The sequence below is a fragment of the Pseudorasbora parva genome, chromosome 1 (assembly GCF_024679245.1).
Source record: "Pseudorasbora parva isolate DD20220531a chromosome 1, ASM2467924v1, whole genome shotgun sequence".
NCBI classification, from domain to species: Eukaryota; Metazoa; Chordata; class Actinopteri; order Cypriniformes; family Gobionidae; genus Pseudorasbora; species Pseudorasbora parva.
In genome coordinates this window covers 47,984,241-48,004,884 of record NC_090172.1, presented here as the reverse complement: position 1 = coordinate 48,004,884, position 20,644 = coordinate 47,984,241, and the positions used below count along the sequence as shown (strand labels likewise).

Below are 20,644 nucleotides of genomic sequence, written 5' to 3'. Positions count from 1 at the left end.
GACGGTCCATCAGTACTACGTGCCAAAAACTAGCATGATAACCTTCCAAATTGAATCATCCAAATTTTTAAAAAATACCTCAGCTCAAATTCTTGATTTTGTTAATATTTTTTTCTGAAGATAAGTAAATAGTGATGAAAGCCAAAATATTAAATGTTATGAATGTATATTTATTGAGTAATCCACTATTTTGTCGAGGGGGTCAAAATTAAAATTTTCATCTAAGACTTGGAGCCACATTATGGGGGGGGGGGGGGGGGAATGGTAAAATTGAAATCTTAATTTTTAAGGCCCTTTGTGGTTAAATCCCATCGATATGAGGATACCAATACACCTCTGTTTACAATTTTGTTCAATGTCCATGTTCAATGTTTAAAAACCAAATGTGATTTATTTTGCACAAAGCTTATTGTATTTAAAGGGGAAAGTCTGAAGAATAAATGTTCAAACTAAAAATACATCTTGTTTTTCTCTATCAAAACAATTGCATACAACACACCTTTCTGAGAAAAATTCTACTGAAATGGAAAGTTGAGGCAAACTAACTTGCTCTCAAAAGTGTATTTATAAGAATCTACACCACTCAGATTATGTCCACCTTTCTTGGTTGGTCCCCCTTTTGCTGCCAAAACAGCCCTGATTCATCAAGGCATGGACTTAGTCTCCTGAAGGTGTGCTGTGGTATCTGGCACCAATATGTTAGCAGCAGATCCTTTAAGTCCTGTTAGTGGAAAGATGGGGCCTCCAAGGATCGGACTTCATTGTTTAGCACATCCCACAGATACTCGATTGGATTGAGATCTAGAGAATTTGGAGGCCAAGTAAACACCGTTGTGCCTACTCAAAGTCATTGTGCTCCCCAAACTATTCCTGAACCATTTAGCTTTGTGGCAGGGTGAATTATCTTGCAGAAAGAGGCCATAACCACTATACCATTTCCATGAAAGGGTGTACATGGTCTGCAACAATGCTTAGGTACTTGCCAAATATACAAGTAACATCCACATGGATGGCAGGTGTTAGGGGTTAATAGCTTATGACCCAGGACTAGTAGTGAAGAAATGAAGACAAAGAATCAGGATTGCAATTCATTAAAATAAAAATTTACTTAAGAATAGTTTGCAGTTTCAAAGGCAGAAGCCAGCTTCAAGTCTCACAAGGAGTTCGTAGGCCCCGCTCCCTCTCTCACCGTCTCGTTGCCTCGCCCTATTGTACATACTATTGTCCCAACAGTTATACCGTTTTCAAGGTCTTATCCAAGTCATTACTGCAATGCGGACGGTTCTGATTGGCTCAGAGACAATGCACAGTCATGGTAAATTTCCACTCATGTCAGTTAATCTGATGCACATTTTCATAGACGTGTCACTTGTTGACGCTTTCACCTTAGAATTAGGCCCGTAGTGACCTTCCAGATCTGGAGCAGGCGCCAGCTTGCCCAGAACAACAAGTCCACCCATCTCTTAGGGTGCCCATTGTACACCATTGTCAACACTGATCTGTAACATAGTATACTGTGCACATACATAGATACACAGTCTCTCCAAGGTTGGAGCTGATTAAGCTCCAGTTCTAACCAGTTCTAACCAAAACATACTGATAACATATGCTTTCTTTCAGTGAGAGGGACACACAATAGTACAGGCAATATTCATCTTGAGTCTTTAGTGTTTCAGTAAAAGGAAAAGGAATAAAATATAATAAATTAAATGAAAGACACTTAAAAAAACAAGAAACACAAAGCAAAAACACAACTGGAAATAATCATTATAATAATATAGGAAGATAAATATTGATTAAGGTTTTGATTATGAAATTAATCAGGATATATGTTTTATATACAGGTATATTGACGCGGCAGTGGATTTCAGAATCCCCCTTTCACAGGACCCAAGGTTTCCCAGCAGAACATTGCCCGAAGCATCACACTGTCTCTGTCGGATTGCTTTCATCCCATAGTGCATATTGGTGCCATGTCAGTTCTGATGCTCATGTGCCCACTGTTGCTGCTTTTGGCAGTGGAAAGGGGTCAGCATGGGCATTCTGACTGGTCTGCAGCTATGCAGCCCCATACACAACAAGCTATGATTCACTTTCTATTCTGACACATTTCTTGAGCAATTTGATCTACAGTAGCTCGTCTGTTTGACGACTTACTCCCCATGTGCATCAGTGAGCCTTGGCCACCCATGACCCGGTGGTCGGTTCACCACTGTAGTACTGTACCTTCCTTAGACCACTTTTGATAGATACTGAACACTGCAGACTGGGAACATCCCACAAGAGCAGCAGTTTTGAAGATGCTTTGAGTCAGTTGTTTAGCCATCACAATTTTGCCCTTGTCAAAACCTCTTAAATCCTTATGCTTGCCCTTTTTTCCTACTTCTACAGCTTGGAACATACTCCGCAAGAACCAAGAAATTTGTTCGCTTTCTCAAGGTGGCAAGAACATGAACAAACTTTGTTCTGACGAGAACATTCCATACTTCACGAGAAAACCAGGTGCCGAACAACTCTGTTTCACCACATTAACCACGCCCACTTTACATTTCTATATGTAAAGTAATAGTTCTCCGACACCCACAAGAAAAAAAGTTCTGCTCAGAGTCAGGCGATGTGTCGAGAACAAGATGCAAGAACTTCCAAACCAGGGCTAAAAGTAATTAAATACTTTTTGGAGAGAGTAATTTGTACAGTAATCTAATTACACTATTGAAGATTTAATTAGTAACTAGTAATTAATTACTTTTTTAGAGTAACTTACCCAACACTGGTTGTAACCTCTATAGTTGTAACTGGGTCGTAACTTGAGTTCTGTGGAGAATGTGAAGAAAAGCGAGATTATTGCGCCCCTTGCAGTTAATATGGGCAAACATGCTAACTTGTTTTTTTAGACTTCCTTTGGTCGGTCTAATTAAATTGATCTCGTCTTTAACTTCTTTAAAGAGGAAAACTTCACCCCCTGGCCTCCATTATAGCAGAGAAAACAACATAAAGTACACTTTTTATACACCTGTAAACTATTGTACTCGGTATTTGCTTTGTTATTTTTACAGGGGGGAAAAACTCTAAAAAAGGATATATGTAAAATGTTTTAATGACAGCTATGGCCATTCATTAAAATAAATAAATAAATAAATAAATAAATAAATAAATAAATAAATGTTGTATGAAATATGATATGTCTATGAAATATTAATATTTAGATTGACAATGACATTCAAAGACATACGTGCCTTTCTCTCTTTTGTGAACTTTTTTAAGTTCTGATAATTTTGCACATTCTATGCAAGCAAGCAAAGTTGGATTATGTACGAGTTTGTCCCTGGTAAGGGACTTCAGGTAAATAATAATTTGAATTATCAAATTAAACTTGTTATTGCTTTTATCAATTTTTTTTATTGTTTACATTGTTTGTTGATTCCATTTTTGACAATAAATATTAGGACATACATTTCTAAACTTCTTTTGTGAAATCTTTGTACATAATTCTAATACAAACAGATAACAGGCAGAGTAAATGAATTTTCAGTTACAGTATATTCATATTGTAGCAAACATATTCATATTATCTGCTAAACAAATAGCCTAGCCTATATGTAGGCTACACATAAGCAACCTGACCTACACAATCAATTTACAAATTCAATTACGAAACCACATTTACAGTTTAGGGCAGTCACTACCGATTATTTTGGTAATTGAGTAATTGGATATTTAGTTTGAGGTAATAAAAAAAACAACAACAATAACCTTTCAAATTATTTAAATACATATATAATACAACAATTCAATACAATTGGGTTCAAATTAAGTATCGAAATCAAGTAAGTAACCATAAGGTTTTATACAACAACATTGTTAAAATATATATTATATCAATCGACTTATGTACATTGTGTTTGTGTATATAATGCCTGAAGAGGACGGCAACAAACTAGTTGTTGCAATTTACAGCACATTAAATCCATTACAAAACAGCAGCCATATATAATGTCAACAGTCCGAAGTTACCAATCTGTGGTAAACTGTTGTTCATGTAAAGTGCATTTATACTGAGGTCTATTCACAATATTATTACAAAGTCCGTAAAAGGCCTCTAACCCTCGAGGCCAAACAGCATCACGTACGGCTTCAGTCGGCCTGTCACAAATTCATCATTGCGAGGCAGCTTCTTCATGAACTCTTGAATGGCTTTCACTGACTCTTTGAATCCCCATGTCTCAACAACCAAACTCGCCAATGCACACCTGTCGTTTGCTTCGTTAAGTCTCCTCCAACCAATAGGATCTCTATTCACAGTGTTATGCATTAAATGCTTTAGCGTCTTAAACTCATCAGCTTTAAGATCCTCCATGATTTTACCAAGATCCGATATCCAGTTTTTTTCTTAGACACACACATAGACAAATAATTATCAGGTGTTAAAATGTTTTAAAATGAGAAAATCAAAGAGAATATGGTTTAAAAAACATAAAAATGAATAGGTTTTAAATGTAAAAATAAAATAAAATTATAGTACCTGATTTGTTAGAATATTCTTCAGATCTTATTTGTGTGTAATTATCTAGAGAGACGAGAAATACAAAATATTTAGATACATTTTACAGTGTACAAAGTTTTAAAAAAAGTCTTACCTCTGTTTTTCTTGAGAATTATCCAACGCCTCCATGCATTTTTGAAGGTAATTTTATCACTTTCCTTTATTTTACGCTGAATTTTAATTCGCAGTTCAGTCACATCTTTATCTAAGAAGACCTCAAATGTAGGATGGTGATTACCATCATGCAAGGTTTCAAATGTTTTTTCCTAAAGGTTACAAAAAAAACAAAAAAACAATTATACACAAAAAAGCTGCACAACATTAGCAGGTAAAATCAATAAAGCATTGTTCATTTTCTGCGCCAATGGACATGTGCCCCATTAGCTTGACACCTTGAAAAAACAACTAAAAGACATAAAAATAAATGTGTTTGTGGTGAAAGAAAATGGTGGTTAATATATAGATTATAGGTGTGGATAAGCAAATGTCTGGGACAAACCATCTCTGAATCTAAATACCTTTGGTTGGACTCTTTTGGCTTTTTTTGAGATCAGAGTATACTTTGCATTTGTCATTAGTTTGCAGTCAGAGCTGGTTTGGATGAACATATACTCTTGTTGCTGTTTTTTTATCTGTTGACAAAAGAATAAGAAACAAGAATATGTGATGTTTATTACAAATAATCTTCAAAAGCAAAAGGAGAACAAATTAAAGGTTGGCAGACCTCTGAGAGTAGGACATTACTCGGCAATAGGAAAACCCATAGCCTTTGCTGTGTTGGTAACATATCAGGTTCCTGGAAGAGCAGCACCTGTCCCCTGATCATTCTGTTATTTTGATCATTCTCATGCACAATTCCATAGCTAGATAACTCACAGACATTTACAGCTATATGCGTTTTTGAAATTTTAACCGGAGAGAGGAATTCCAGAGTGTCTTCATTGTGTATATGGACAACAGAAAGATTTCCAATCGCATCAACTGTAGATAGAAAGATAAGAGGTACAAAAGAGAGAGACAGAAACACCATTAAAATTTATATCCAAGTTGTTCGAAAAATTATTTACAATAAACACTAGTATTGTGTTACTGATTAATTATGACGGAAAAGATTTCACAGCAACTGGCAGCAAAAGGCTGTTTTTGGTATCATTGCATATGTAATTTTCGGATAAGGAAATGTCACATGCCTGTCCTGTCTTGTGTGCACATGTAGGTTTTTGTTAGTTGAGCTTGTGCTCCTGTCATTGTCTGATCCCTCCCCCTTGTTATCTGATTAGTGTTTATTTCTCCCACCTGTTCCCTCTTGATTTCTTCCCCTTATAAGCTCCTTGTGTTTGCCAGTCTGTGTTGGATCCTTGTTTCATGTTGGTGTCTCCCCTTCCTCCTGGGATTTCATTTGGGATGTTTTTGTTTTATGTTCTATTATGTGTTTTAGCCCCCTCGTGGGTGTTTTGTTTTGTATTTGTTTTATTTTTGCAATAAATTATCATTTTTCCATGCACTTGAGTCCTCGCACCATTTCCATTGTCTGTGACGTAACAGGAAATGCCAGAATGAATTGTGGCAAGCGGTTAAAACTTTCATACATTACATTAATACGGAAAAACATAAATGGAAGATCATCCCATGTAATGTAAAATAGTACACAATTACTGTATACTTGGACTTAAAGCTCGTGTTGTGGGCAACGAACGGACTAATTTATTTGAATATGTAATGAGAGTCCCCAGATTTACATTTACATTTACATTTAATCATTTAGCAGACGCTTTTATCCAAAGCGACTTACAAAAAAGGGTAGATCAATAGAAGCAACGAAACAAACAAGGCCAACAACCTGTAAGAGCTGTAAGAAATCTCAATTAATTAGCACAGTACACAACTTTTTTTTTTTATATATAGCCAGCTACAACAAATACTCACGTACAGAAAATACAGAACACTGGATTTTGATAGCTATGATAACAACCCATTAGGACTAAGGCTGATGCCCCAACTGTTGTCGTTAATGCGGATTCAGTGGCCCAATGGGTTGGTTTTGTATGGCATTCTAGCTAAACGCACAGCAATAGCCATCGACAGCAAAAACTCACGTACGCAAAATACAGAACACTGGATTTTGGTAGCTATGATAACTATGTAACATACCCGCCTGAAGGCACAAATCCGGATGAGACGTAGATATGATCAGTAAGTGCTATTCTGTATTGGTCAAGATGGTATTATGTTTGGAAGGGTCTTAGCTGCTTTATATTTTCAATACAGTTTTTTGGGGTGTTTTTGATGTGGTTGAAATCACGCTGTTTTTGTGCATTACATTTATGCCAAATTAGTAAAAGAAAACAATAGTCAGACTCCCTTTGAGATAATGATTCAACCTTCCTTTTAAAGAGTTGTAGTTTTTATACGTATTCCACATCAGTTACATATAAGATTCCTTTCCAGTGAGGAAGCAGCATCAAAATCTGCTTATGTAAACAGTGAAGACTCACTACATTGTAACACTGGATGGGCTGACATCATTGTTAATGAATCATTTACCATGTGTCTCACAGTGCGGAAGGTGAAGTTCATAGATTTCTCCCATAGTGGTTTTAATATCAAACAGAGGTCCAGCAGGCTCATAGTGAGTGTTAATGAGGAGACGCATATCCCAGTGAACCACACTGTACTCTACACATCCACTTCCTTTCATTCCAAACAACAGCCCAGTTGTGCTGCACAAGAAAAGGCCTTCGGATGTGCACTGAAACCTACAACACAATAAAAAGAAAACATTCGCACACAGAAAGATCATATTCATTTAAGACATACAGTACTTACTCACCTGTATGAAATCCTGCCATTATTTACTTCTAGTTCAGGCTCAAACTCCTTTATAGGATCTTCCCTCTATGACGTAAGATAATTCGAAATGAAGCGGTTTTCTTTTGGCACAGTCATGCATCCAACTTAACTTCAGGTGACAGATCCTAGCAAAGCTTACTGACAACTAATCAAGAATGGGCAAAAATTTAAAAAAATTGAGGTCCCCTTCACATTACCCATATGTTTGTAAATGGCCTGTTTGTAAAAAGTATTTTAACATGATCTGCTGGGGTTTACTAACATTCCTTCATTGACTACACCCAACTAATGAGTCTGTGAATTGCTAGACGAACTAACTAGTGAATTGCAACATTATCACTGGTCTACTGAATCTCGATCTGTGCTAGTCAACTAGCATATAACACATTAATAAATAATGCTTTTATAAATATCTGAACTCTTGCACAAAAATAACACAAATGTAAAAAAACCTGTTCCATACCTTGACAAAAGCTCTGATTGTGTTTTCCGTTTCACTTTTTGATCCCAAATCTTTTTTACTGTAATGTTGGGTGCACCTTCTTGCACCAGCCTGTTGGGTTTCAAAGCGTGCTTCTTCCACCAAGAGGCCAATCTCTGTTATTTGGTTGTCACAAAGGCTGTGCAATTGATTGAATAAAGATTATCAAAAGTTTAATTCTAAAGGACACATCAGAACAAACCAAAACTGTAATCGAAAAACAAACAATAATAATAATAATAAATAAATAAATACTTGAGATAGCCAGAACTTTTACGTAACAAAATACAGTGGCAACGTTACAAGCATCAGGCACTTTGGTGACATTGTGGTTTTATCATTTTTACTTATAAATAATAGCTGCTCAAATAAAAACAATCATATGCAAAAAATTATAGAGTACTCCAAGATCTTAAGTTTAAGTGTTAAAGAATTGAGACATCCAAAATGTTTATCTAATTAAAATGAGCCAATTAACAATTGTTTTTTTCACCATTACATTTTTACTTTTTTCCCCCAATTTCTAGTGTACAATGATAGCTTCCTAGCATATTTTAACAGCATAATTACCATATGGTCTTTGTGAAACTGTTTCCATCTAGGGCTTTGCGCAGTCTCTGAACACCTTTGTCAGTTATGTCATTTCCAGTAAGACTAAAAAAAACAAAACAAAAAACAATGTGGTTAAGCTTTTTAAAGACCACCAATGTCCTTTGATTTCTGATGAGCCCATGAATACTCACTCTAAAATCATCATTTTGTGAAGGTGTGGGAGCAAAAGATCCAGGCATGCATCTGTGATCTGGCAATGACTCAGATTAAGATGTGTAAGATCCTCTGTGTAATCCAAGACTAACTGCAGAGACTCACACGTATCATAGTTAAGAGGAGTGCCACTGAGATCCAGCTGTTTTCCAAGTGCTTTGGAAAGTGATGATGCCCATTTCAAAGACATAGCCATGGGGGCATTGAAAATCAGTGTCAGAAACTGAAAAAGAAGGTCTTTGCCCAAACTGTTGAGGTAGAAGTTTTTGCAAATTAATAATTTAATAATCTGCAGAAAATAACAATAAAAACAATTACCAAATTTATGTTAAAATATGTGAGGACTCACTGAAGATGCACTTTGTGCAAAATAGGGAACAGAATCTCAAGTGCAGAATCATCTGCTTGGCAGTCGTATAAAATTAATTCTGTGTCACATGCTGATTTATTAATGGCAGAAGAAATGGCAGTACAATCCATAAGACTCAGAGTTAGAACATCCCCATTCTCTTGACCAAAGTGGCCACTACTGAGGGAAGAACTGCAGGAGAAGTCAAGTTTGTGGTTCAGGGAACTCAATAGGGCAGATGCTGAATATCCTTGTTTTTCCATGTCCTTAGAGGTATGAAGAAAACTCAACAGGAGCTTTCTATCAACCCTATTCCAAAAAAGCACAAAAGCAATGTTAGTAAGACCATATGCGCAAAAGTGGCAAATTTTTTTGGTTGTAAAGACCCAGTCACACTGCACCGACAGTCACCAGATTACAACACGTCACATCTCAGACGTTCTTATTTTGATTCAGCATGTTAAATTGTGAAAACCAGCTCTAACATGGCTAGCACAAAACCATCAGAAGTGTCTGTTGCCATCTGTCAGTGCGGTGTGAATCGACTTTTAAGAAAATCATGAGCACATTACCTCAGATCTGAAACTCTGTGCATAAGTTTTACAATGCTCTCCGTCTCATTATATGGCACGACAGAGTTTAACAGGTTGAGCTTAACACCATCACTATAGTGCAGGGCAAAGCAGAGGGCTTTGCAATCAGTTGAATCCAACTCTCTCATGCAAAGGTTAATCAGGTTAGCTGAAGAATTGACCAATTTCACAATTAGATGACCCGCACGTTTTTGATATATCTCCTTCAGTGCAGCCCTGACAAATCGTGGGCTTATCCTGCATAATTAAGAATGAATTATTTTCATATATTTCAATTTATATAAGTAGATGTACACAAGGAAATGTCTTGCCTTTTAAAGCAGACTGTGTCCAGTACAGCAAGAAGGCTTGGAACTTTCAGAACATTAAATCTGCCTTCTGGAAGGTCTAGTGTCACCTGCTTTTTGGTGACCTGAACCAGATAAGATAAAACCTCCCAGGACAAATTACAAGGAGACAAATCCCCATCAATTTTCTCCAGGAACAACTGTGTCAGATGTACATCTTGAGCATCATACACAACTTCTGCTAGTCGCTCCAGAGTGTCTTCATTAAATCTGTTGCCACAAAATTGTTATAATATTTTTTACGTAAATGAACACTTCAAATACATGTTAATACAAGATACCAACAATACTATTGCCAGTTTTATGTTTCCCACTTACTTAATGGACAAGGGACCCTGATAACACAGCAGACCGAGGAGATGAGGCTCAATTTTAAACTCTGAAAGGTTCAACTTGTGGACTGTCCAAACTCTAAGAAGAGAAGTCAGGTTGCTTAATAGCTGGCAAAGTGCTCTCTCTGATAGATGAAAGTTTGACAAAACCAAAGACAGCTCTTCCACCGTTACGGAATTTATTTCTTTATGTGACCTAACCATTCTTGCCAGCTTTGAAGTTGCAATTTCATTTACTCTGAAAATAAATAAATATATAATAAGAAAAATCAAATTTGTGACCCAAACAAAAAACTGCAACTGTGCAATATATTTTCATCACAAAAATTATTACCTCAAGGTTTGAAGCTTTTTCATATTTGAAAAGAGGTAGGCACAACCTTGACATGAGATCTTTTGAGGGAGAAGACTGAGGGAGATGTCCTCTTTATCCAGCAGTTTGAAAACATCGGCAACAGCTTTGCAGAGGCGACTTTGCAGCATGTCTATCAAAGAAATGTTAAAACCAAGAGCTCTCAAAAGCTCAATGATCTGTTTTGGATTCCATTCCCTCTCTGCAGAGAGGACCTCACACACTGTCTGGAAAAACTGCTCACCACAGCTATAGAGATAGTGTAAATTGAGTTTAATATAATATGTAATGTGAGTTACTAAACATATCAAACTAAATGCAAGAAATGATTTGCTTAATGATTATCTCAATATGAAACCTTAAAGCAGGGGCGTCCAATTCTGCTCCTGAGGGCCACTGTCCAGCAGAGTTCAGCTCCAACCCCAATTAAACACATTTTTGATGTGTTAAAAATCAAGGTCTTAATAGACATATGTCTAGTATCTGGTATGCCTATTAAGACCCCAGCTAATCAAGGTCTTAAAGGGCTAGTTCACTTTAAAATGAAAATTCTTTCATCCTTTACTCTCCCTCAAGTTGTTTCAAACCTGTATGAATTTCTTTCTTCAGCTGAACACAGGGGAAGATATTTTGAAGAATGTCAGTAACCAAACAGTTAACTGGAGCCATTGACTTCCATAGTATTTTTTTTCCTACTATGGAACTCAATGATTCCAGTTAACTGTTTGGTTACTGACATTCTTCAAAATATCTTCCCTTGGGTTTAGCTGAAGAAAGTAATTCATACAGGTTTGAAAACAACTTGAGGGAGAGTAAAGGATGACAGAATTTTCATTTTAAAGTGAAAAATCCCTTTAATAGGCATACCAGAAGCTTCTAGGCATGTCTGTTAAGGCAAGTTGGAGCTAAACTGCAGGAAAGTGGCCCTTCTGGACCGAGTTTAGACAACCCTGCTTCAAAGAGATAGCTCATCCAAAAAATGCTGTCATCATTTACTCACCCTCATGTCATTCCAGCCCTGTATGACTCTCTTCTGTGAAACAAAACTTTAGATATAATGAGAAATGCCTCAGTTCTTTTTTGTCCATGTAATGGAAGTCTCTGGTAACCAAAATAGTTTGGTTACCAACATTCTTCAAAATACCTTAGTTTATCAGTCCACAGAAGAAAGTAAGTCATACATGTTTGGAACAACATGAAAGCGATGGAAAAAAAAACATTTTTGGACTACCCCTTTAGCACTGACATAGGAACATTAGTAATGCACGTTAATTTTATCTAATCTACTTACCAAAGATTTGAGATATAGGGTAAGCAGTTGAGGAAACTCTTCAGTTTTTCTCTTTCACACGACCAGTTCCTGAGCTCCACAGGTTTTGTGACCGTCTGAAGCTTTAGTAGTTCAATTAGAGCAAATGTCTTCTCTAGTTTTAGTAGATCCACTGTCCATACAGCAGGGGCAACCATAAGAATGGGCTTCAATGCTGGTAGTGCCGTATTCCATGATGAACTTTGTTTCAGCTGGGTGAAGAGATCCAAAAGGAAAAAGCTCTGCATGTCTTTGTTGTCTTCAGCAAAGGGAAAGGTTGAGTAACTGCATGCTGCAGAAAGGCTCTTCAGTTTCTCCTCTCCACATTCAGATGCAAGAATGAAAAGGTCAGTAACAGTCTTCACAATGTTGTGGATGTCTTTAGGCTGTCTGAGTGCAGCACTGAACCTGCAATAAAAAGGTGCATTTTATCCTTTTATTTTATCCTTTTATCCTTATTTTCGACCACCATTTTCCAAAAAAAGTTGGTTAATTTTACTCACCTTATTTCTTTTACGTAAGGTGTACAATGAAGAAAAATGTCAAGTTCACTGAGCACATATGTGACACTATCTAGTTCCGCTGGCTTCTTTAATTTTAGAGCTTCCATGGTTTGGAAGAGCAGTGACATTGATGGGTTTGAAGGCTTTACAACCCATGTAGGTGGAAATGCATAAAAAACAGGTTGCAAAACTGGAAGAACATTCATGTTCTTACCATGTTCATGCAGTTTCAGCAAAAATGTACACTGCTCCTCAAAGTTTTCTGTTTGATCTTTGCTGAAAACAGGTAGCAGATTCCTTACACATCGTTGACCAGTCTTCATCTCATAAATAGCTCCTTGAACATAGAGGTCTGTTTCTATTGCTACCTTGAATTGATGGGGGGAAATCCTATAAAAAACAAAACAACAAAATATTTATATATACAAATTAAGTTGAACTATTAAGTTCAAATTATTTTGGAACACATAAGTGTTTACTGGTTGTACCTAATGGTCGCAATATTGGATAAGCTCTCAAAAATTGCCTTCTGCAAAGATCTGGTTATGAGGCTTTCATTTACATGCAGAAACATATGAATGCTCTCTGATCTCTTCTTTTTAAGGATTTCTCCTATCTTTTGAAACACTTTCTGGTCTTGTGTTTCATGTGCATAGAGGTGCATTTCAAAGCCGAATAAGCTAAACAGGCTATCAAAATCTGAAAACTGTTCTGCTTCAAAAGCCGCTCTCCAAATTTGAGACTGCATCCTGCTTGTTGACCTGGGAATAAAAAAATGTGTATAAAAAGCAAAAATAAATACATTAAAAATCTTATAAATCATATACTTTTTTGTAATTGCTATAAAATTGTGAAAAGGGGTGATAGTTTGTTTCACCAGCCATAAATTAACTTCTTGTACCTGAGAAGTTTCAGTTTTTTTAATGAGCCTAGAAGTAGTTTCACCCCAGAGTCAGAAATGTCACAATTTGTGAGGTCCAGATCAATATTCGGATGTTTAGTTTGACTGACCACATAGGATAGTACACAGCACTGGTGAGGATCAAGTGTTTGTTCCTCTAAATCCAGCTCATACTGAATCTTTGACAGGAAGAGTAGGCATGCCTCAGGAGACTGGTACTCATAAAGGCATCGACACACAAACAGGATGTTGTCAGTGTCCACAAACTGCTCACAATCACCTTCTTGATTCTGTTCTTTAGTGTAAAGGAAAGTATCAATGATCTGTTGAAAGTACTTGGCACGGGTGGCTTCTATCTGTTCTACTGGCACCAAACACTTTATAAGCACAACTAGATTATCAGAGAGAAGCCCAGACAAAAATGGCATAATATATTTGAGATATTTTCCATCTTCTTCGCTGTTGCATCGATCAAGCACATTAGTGATCTTGTCAGGATTTAAAATTAGAAAGAGAGATGCCCAAAACTCTTGCATTGTATTATGCAGGAATGCATACACTTTGCAAGAGGTTGTGGATGGGTTCCAGAATTGCTTCGTCAAGAAGGCATTTTGCACAGGCTTGTCTTCATGATCCAAATCTGTCAGGTTCACTGTCCTTGCTAGCATTGCTTGATAGGAGGCTTGAGCTAATTTTATGATGTCCTTCTTGTTGTCTGTAATGTACTTATCCAAGTGCTCCACATTTTGGTGTCCATGTTGTTTCATGCAAAAGCGAAAAATCTGGACATACATCTCCGTAATTGTAAAATGCTTATTCCTGGCTTCAACAGGACTTACTGAAATGCAGGCAGTTACTATGAAGGCATACAGTGGTACAGAGCACAAACTAAACAACTCTGGGTTTTTCAAAGCACCAATGTCATCTGTTGTTCCCAACATCCATTTGAAGTATTCACAGATGGACCAGTGATTAAAACCCTGAACCTCAACTCGATAAGATGGCCAGTCTGACAGGAAACCTGTATCTTCAGCTTCTGGTCTGCAAGTGGTCAAGACCTTTGCATCTTTCAAAAATTCTTTCTCCATGAGCAGCTTAATCGCGTTTTTTCCAGTCACATCCATGATACCATCAAAAATGAGCACAACATTCTCTGAATTGCCCTCAATATTTTCAAGAACTTGATCTGATGCTTCTTCTGGGCACATGTAATGTTGAAATATAAGATCCTTCCACATAAGAGGATATGAAGATTGGGAGAAAACTCTCATCAGTGGCTCATCAAAATAAAACATGTAACTCACTGGAATGCTTTTCTCTTCAGTCCAGAGTCTAAGAATCTCCAGTGCAACTGTTGTCTTGCCCACTCCAGGTTTTCCCACAAGCAGGATGCTTTTCTCATCATTCATAAGTAAGTCTTTGGGAGACAACATTTTCTTATTTGTTGGAATGTATTTCTTCAGTTTCTTTGAGCGAGATTTCTTGTATTCCTTGTTCTTCTTAAGCTTTGAAATTGTACTACAATCTGTGTCCATAACAAGGGGTATGTATGTGAAGGGTTTGCTTTTATGCTCATTCTTTAAAAAAAGCATGCTTTGATTCCATTTATCTTCCAGTATTTGTCTTGCTTTCCATCTCAAAAGGCCTTGGTATGCAGCACAAGGATCTGGGTCTGAAAAATATATTTTAAAACACATTTCTTCAGTGATATGACCTACAACAGTACAATGAAAACTAGTCCACAATAATCTGAGTAGTAAATGCTTGCTCCAGACTTTAAAAAGGTCCATCAAAATAGTCTCTATGTTCTAAATTTGTTTTGAGATTTTGTTCTAAAAAGGTCAAAAAAACTTTAATAAAACAAGGCAGGTTGTCTCAAACCAAACCTCCCCCCCATCACTATACGCCTCAGATTAAATGTAACGTATAAATAAATATGCACTTATCTAAACCACTTGACACGATAATCATCATCTTAAAAATTTGAATATAGCATACCTGTGCTTGATACTCACCTTCTAGGTTTGCAGTCTGCGATTGTGGTTCATCCTGGAAGGAGAAGCAACTAATCCAGTGATGTAAATCTGGTTCCCCTAAAACAGGTCTTGGAAATACTTGAACTCTTTTTTTGTAGATAATTTTTAAGAAGGTATTGCATGCTGCTTCTCCTTTAGAAAAAACTATGTCGAGCAAAATCCTTATCCTATCCTGACTATTTTCTGCAGATTCAATCGAATTTAGCTCATGATTTATGAAGAATTTGCACTGGGTTAAATCTTCAATTACAGGATCACAGTTTAAACGACCTCCAGTTAGCAGAGTTTGACCATTTAGGAGGAATTCCTGTGCCGATTGCTGGGTGCTCGCCATCCTCAAGATTTTGTTCTGTTCTTGCCGTAACCATAATCTGAAAAATTAGCTGTGAGGAAGAAAAAAAAGGAACAGACCATTTGAACTCATTAGTCTTAGTATTTTTTTTTTTTTTTTTTTTAGTTTAAAGATGCAGTCCATTAGCCTGGTTAAAACCAGACCATTCTCCGTAGTAACTGAGTTATGGTCTGGCAAACCTTCATAGACAAATCATTTCCAAAGGTGCGTCACCAACAGATAATGACGTATGCAGAGCGACGGAGAAACATCTGAGATAACAATTCTCTGTTTTTGATTTCAAGGAAGATGTTGCAATGGCTTCTGACGACTTTTGCAGTTGTTGTAAAAGAAATATGGTAATAGCTGGTGTCCACCGCCACTCCATCAACATTTATGCAAAATTTGGAAAACCACATAGCATCTCAGACCGACTGAAACGTCAAGCTCTGATCGCCTTTGCCCCCATTGTGAGGCATTTGTATTGCGATTAGAACGCAATTTGCAATATTTTGAAATATTTGAAAATATTTATTTACAATTATTTACACTTTTTACATGATTATCAGATCTAGTGAGAGGAAATAAGCACAGAAAGGCCAGATCCAGAGCTACTGTGTGTGTGTGTGTGTGTTAGCACATTATCACACTCCCCATCCTCCTCATCAAAGTAGCCGGTGTAATCCACATCTGGTAGCCGAGTGTTGTTCTTTGCTCGGGTTTTAACGAAAAGGAAAAGTTTAAATCACTTAAAACAGACGCGATAGCTGATTCGAACGAATGATATTCCACAGCGGCATCCATCTTAGTAATGTACAAAATCTGCTTCACCGTCGCTGTGCTGTCGTCATGGTGTAAAGCCCGCCCCAACGTTTCTGATTGGTGCAGCGATTTCGACGGATTAGAAAGGGGTTTGAATGAGCTCTTTTCCAGACTACTTGCAGAGCAAATCTAAATTTGCCGAAAGTTGTCTGGGTTTTTCCAGGCTAGCAGTCCGTAACATTTTTTGCTCAAAAAATGTGCGCAAGGATTTGTTTCACCGTCAGCATCTTGAACGAGCATGTCATAAGTGCTTTGTTCAGATGTCTGAAAAATGGGCCTGAGACCGCCATCCATTTTCGGGACGAGGAATTAGCGACAGTAAAAACCTGACTCTCTAGCGTTGGGTGCACTGTTTCCACCGCTCTCTCCTTTAACAGTTTTAACACCTCAGCGAGAAGCACGTGACTGACACTGCTTCTTACTGAGGGCTTGACCACGGCTTGAATCGTGGGGGTCTGCGAGCAAATCTGTAGCGAGAACCTCGTTTTATATGTTCAGCACCCAATTTTATATACCAGGAATGACCTGGCAGGCCTGGGCTCATGAAGCCAGGGGTTGAATTAGATTCAGGGGTGGGCCGCTTAGTATTAGGGGCCTGTTAACCCGGTTGCTTGTGCTGTAACACTGAGCTTGTAACACTGTAGGGATAGTGTTAGCGCCTCACATTTATATTGTATGTGAGTGAGTGCGCTTTGTGAAAAGTGCTTGGGTGCAGGAGTGCAGACTGTAAAGTGGGCACATTTCCTACATAGAAAAAGCTTTTTTGTATGTAGTTGTAGATAATGTGCAGTGGCGCGCACTGTGTAGTGGGCGCAACCTACGTAGAATACGTAGAAGAGGAAGAGTGAGGAAAGCTCCGTCTGTCTGTGGCGCTTCTTCAGCACGGCGGCGGCAAAAACCGAGAGCTTCGGTTCGAGTTTGTTTATACACTCTAGTATTCTCTGTCCGTGGCTGTTCTTGGCGCGACTGAACGAGAGAAGAGGAAGAGTGAGGAAAACTCTTCTCTGTCCGCGGCGCTTCTTCAGCACGGCGGCATAGTGACGAGAGCTTCAGCTCGAGTTTGTTTGTTTACTCTAGTATTCTCTGTCTGCGGCGAGAGAGTCCTCACATAGAACAAGCCTGTAAGCTCTTAGAAGTGCCGTTGCAGCGGCAACACACACTCAACATAGACACAGAATAAAGGATATTAACGCCAGATGGCGCAGCTGGAATGCTGGTTGCTGAAGGCAGAGACCCGTTGGGAATCCGGCGTCCTCAGGGCTGCAGGGATGTTCGCTGGTTGCTTTTCAACGGCGGTTTGCTTGATTCCGGAGGTCGGCAACGGTGTCGCTGAAGGAGATAAAATCTGACACCTATGGTGAATCAGGGTCTAATGTAGCCTCCTGTATGCTAATATAAGCCCCTTTTTCGGCGGTCTCTCTGGAGCGCCCCCCATTGGTTCGCTCCTCTCAGACGCCTCACCATAGGTTCCTGCAGTTGCCGCGGCCCGGCCAATCAGAGCGCTCCTCGCGCCGGGTTATTGCCGTGCAGCTGCACTACGCTTTACATAGATACCTTTATTAATAAAGTTTTGCTTCATATTCTCGAGAAAAGGAGTTTTTCCCTTTCGCAATACGAGGAACCTCTCGAAAGGGAACGCCTCGCTGTAAGCGCTTGAGAGCGTTTTGGCAGGCAGCGTTTTTTTCCTTCAGTTGAGACTCTTTGCTTGTTATGATACGGGAAATCCGGGGAAGTCTTACTAATTTCACAGGTAGTTTGTTTCTGTATTGATTCTATATAAAACTGCAGATCCAATGTAAAGTATTTGCTCTGGCTTTTGTTTTAAATCATTTTGTTGCGTTATTATTGCTTGTTTTCATCTGATGACGACACGCAGAATGTGGCAGTTGGTCTATGTAGTATTAACTCGTAAGTTTATAATATGCCACTGAAAATACATACGGGTGAGGGGTTCGAATGCCGGTCGCCATGTTGCCTCCCATCTTGAAAGTACATTAGCCAAAGAGGGACATACCCGTAAATTCAAGCTTCGCTTTTTGCGTTTTAACACTCGATGGCAGTCATGAACAAGGTCGAACTGGAAGCCATGTTAATCTTGGACTAAATCGGCCACTGTAGGAGTTAAAACAGAAATGAGCATGGCGTGTGGTCCGTCCAGTACTAATATTCAGTGTAATGTTTTGCTCAACGTTATCATAGAGAGACCAGATTAGTAGAGAACAAGTAACGTGAACCAATAAGTATACTAACATACCTGTATATAAATAAATATATTTCGCTTTCTTTTTTATATTTTCTCTTTTTTCGATACTGAGCCCCTGATGGCTTTGACCTTATCATGATGATGAAACTAAAGCAAGCTGTAACGAGTAGAAATATAGTGTGGTCCCTTTAAGAGTTGCGCGCGCTCCCTGCAAACGAAGTCTGCATTTTGTGTATGTGCGCACTGAGTCTTGAGCTCCCATGTGTGTGGATTATTTTCTGTTTTCTGTTGCTAACAGTCAGTTATTTTGTTTTATTAAGTAATGCTGTGGACGGAAAGGGAGTTTGTGATGAGAGTTCAGCGGGGAATAAAGTGCGATCTGTTTGATGTTAATCGCCTCCGTGTTTGCATCCACTCCAGTTACATTAATTGCATTTTTCACTCGGACACAAGCGTTACAACGCCACGGATGACGACGTTCCCTGCCGCCCTCTACATGATCTCATTTCATTGCAGCGCCACTATCACCATGGCGACTTCACTCCAATGATCGCAACTAATTATAATGCCTTGAAATAGCAAAAGTACGAATTATGAATGATAAAATATATATGAAATAACTAAAAAAATCTTGTTGGGGCGGGGGCTCACTGGCGCCCCCAGCTGTTGGCGCCCCAGGCGACCGCCTAGCTGTTTGCCTATGCCTAGGAACGACACTGGTGGTGATGCTACTACTCATCACATAACATGCAGATAAAAAGGCACGTACGCAATTTTTTCATCATAAGATAGCCTATAAATGTATGATCGCAGCAAAAATATCATCCTTTGCGACCGTTTTAGACGCATTCTGTTCCTGTCTAAAACTTGACGCAAACTGACACCGAAATCAGCTGTAGCCATAACGTTACCTACCTTATTCAGTGCATCATTTCAGACTCGCACAAACCAGATCCATAAAGACATGAGGTTTGTAAGCCACCCATAGACAAGATCCGCTCTCCAACTCTCCATTGAGACCTTATATAGCCTATACCACTACAGCAATCCGACTAGGCTTTACTTTCGGTTACGACGAAGTTCCGGGGCAGCAGGGCGTCAACCAAATTTTGACTTTTGGGCTAATGGTCGTAACGATCTCTTTCAGGGTTTTAAAGCTATTCAGATATCACTTTACAGTAGTGATGGAGAAAATTAATTGAACAAATTCACAATATTCACTGAAGCGCTCGAAACACCTGCGTTATGTAATATACGACTTTTAAAGTGTGTAGGGTAGGCCCTGTGTTAAATGCAATTCATTAACATATTATGCCATTATTACATATTAATTTATGTCATCATAATAGCCTAGCCTACGTGTTATATTCAAATGTAGGGATGGGGGGGTTGATAAGAGCAATTTTTTTTGGAATAGGTTATTGTTTATTGTTAAACAGAGCAACACAAACTTTTTTAAACATCTCTCCAATCTTCAGTGTTGCCTGATGATCTTAATTTATATGGGGAAAAAACGATTATGTTTGTAAATGTTCATGACGGTCTCTGCTGAATTTGTCTCTACTTCCTGAGATTTTTATTTATTTGAAAAAAAAAGATGCTTGTAAATGCTTATGACTCAATTGTGGTTAAAAACTTAAATTACATTTGATTTCCACCAAACAGCACAACTATTTATTTTTGATCTATTACTTTTGATGGAGTTTAAATGACATTCAAGTAATTTTTAACTTAAATAGCTACTGGGGGGAGATTATTTCAGCAATCACCAGTCAGAGACAGCTCCGAACTAAGATGAAACAACCAATATTTACTCAATTCTTATCATATAAAAACTGGCCAAACATTCTAGGATAGATTTAATTATTATTGTTTAATTCATTGTACAAATGTGTCATTGAAATGTCAACACATTTATCATATCATA

At 38.1% G+C, this 20,644-nt stretch overlaps 1 protein-coding gene across 2 annotated transcripts; it reads right to left on the bottom strand.

Annotated features, from left to right (window-relative positions):
- Positions 1-3,392: 3,392 nt before the first annotated feature.
- Positions 3,393-19,796, bottom strand: LOC137075284 (uncharacterized). Of its 2 annotated transcripts, XM_067443666.1 has the most exons (21): positions 19,633-19,796; positions 15,341-15,744; positions 13,326-14,997; positions 12,913-13,185; positions 12,425-12,814; positions 11,904-12,329; positions 10,595-10,861; positions 10,247-10,498; positions 9,893-10,138; positions 9,561-9,818; positions 8,989-9,297; positions 8,618-8,887; positions 8,445-8,528; positions 7,857-8,013; positions 7,374-7,438; positions 7,088-7,299; positions 5,268-5,524; positions 5,062-5,175; positions 4,638-4,809; positions 4,523-4,567; positions 3,393-4,389 (listed from the first exon to the last, which is right to left on the bottom strand). In XM_067443666.1, the coding sequence occupies exons 2-21, from the start codon at positions 15,693-15,695 to the stop codon at positions 4,100-4,102; spliced, it is 6,114 nt and encodes a 2,037-aa protein (XP_067299767.1). In that variant the 5' UTR covers positions 15,696-15,744; positions 19,633-19,796; the 3' UTR covers positions 3,393-4,099. The 2 variants fall into 2 exon arrangements, 1 of the variants encoding a protein (XP_067299767.1); XR_010905024.1 differs by lacking the exons at positions 3,393-4,389; positions 4,523-4,567; positions 4,638-4,809; positions 5,062-5,175 and adding an exon at positions 5,840-6,074 and having other exon boundaries at positions 5,406-5,524.
- Positions 19,797-20,644: the final 848 nt, after the last annotated feature.

What these genes read in the sequence shown, in the direction of transcription:
- LOC137075284 (XM_067443666.1), bottom strand. Translation starts at nt 15,695, where the DNA reads ATGGCGAGCACCCAGCAATCGGCACAGGAATTCCTCCTAAATGGTCAA. An exon ending in AAAAAGCTTCAAACCTTGAG is followed by an intron (nt 10,499 to 10,594) that starts GTAATAATTTTT and finishes ATTTATTTTCAG; the next exon opens with AGTAAATGAAATTGCAACTT. An exon ending in AGAATATTCTAACAAATCAG is followed by an intron (nt 4,390 to 4,522) that starts GTACTATAATTT and finishes TGTGTGTCTAAG; the next exon opens with AAAAAAACTGGATATCGGAT.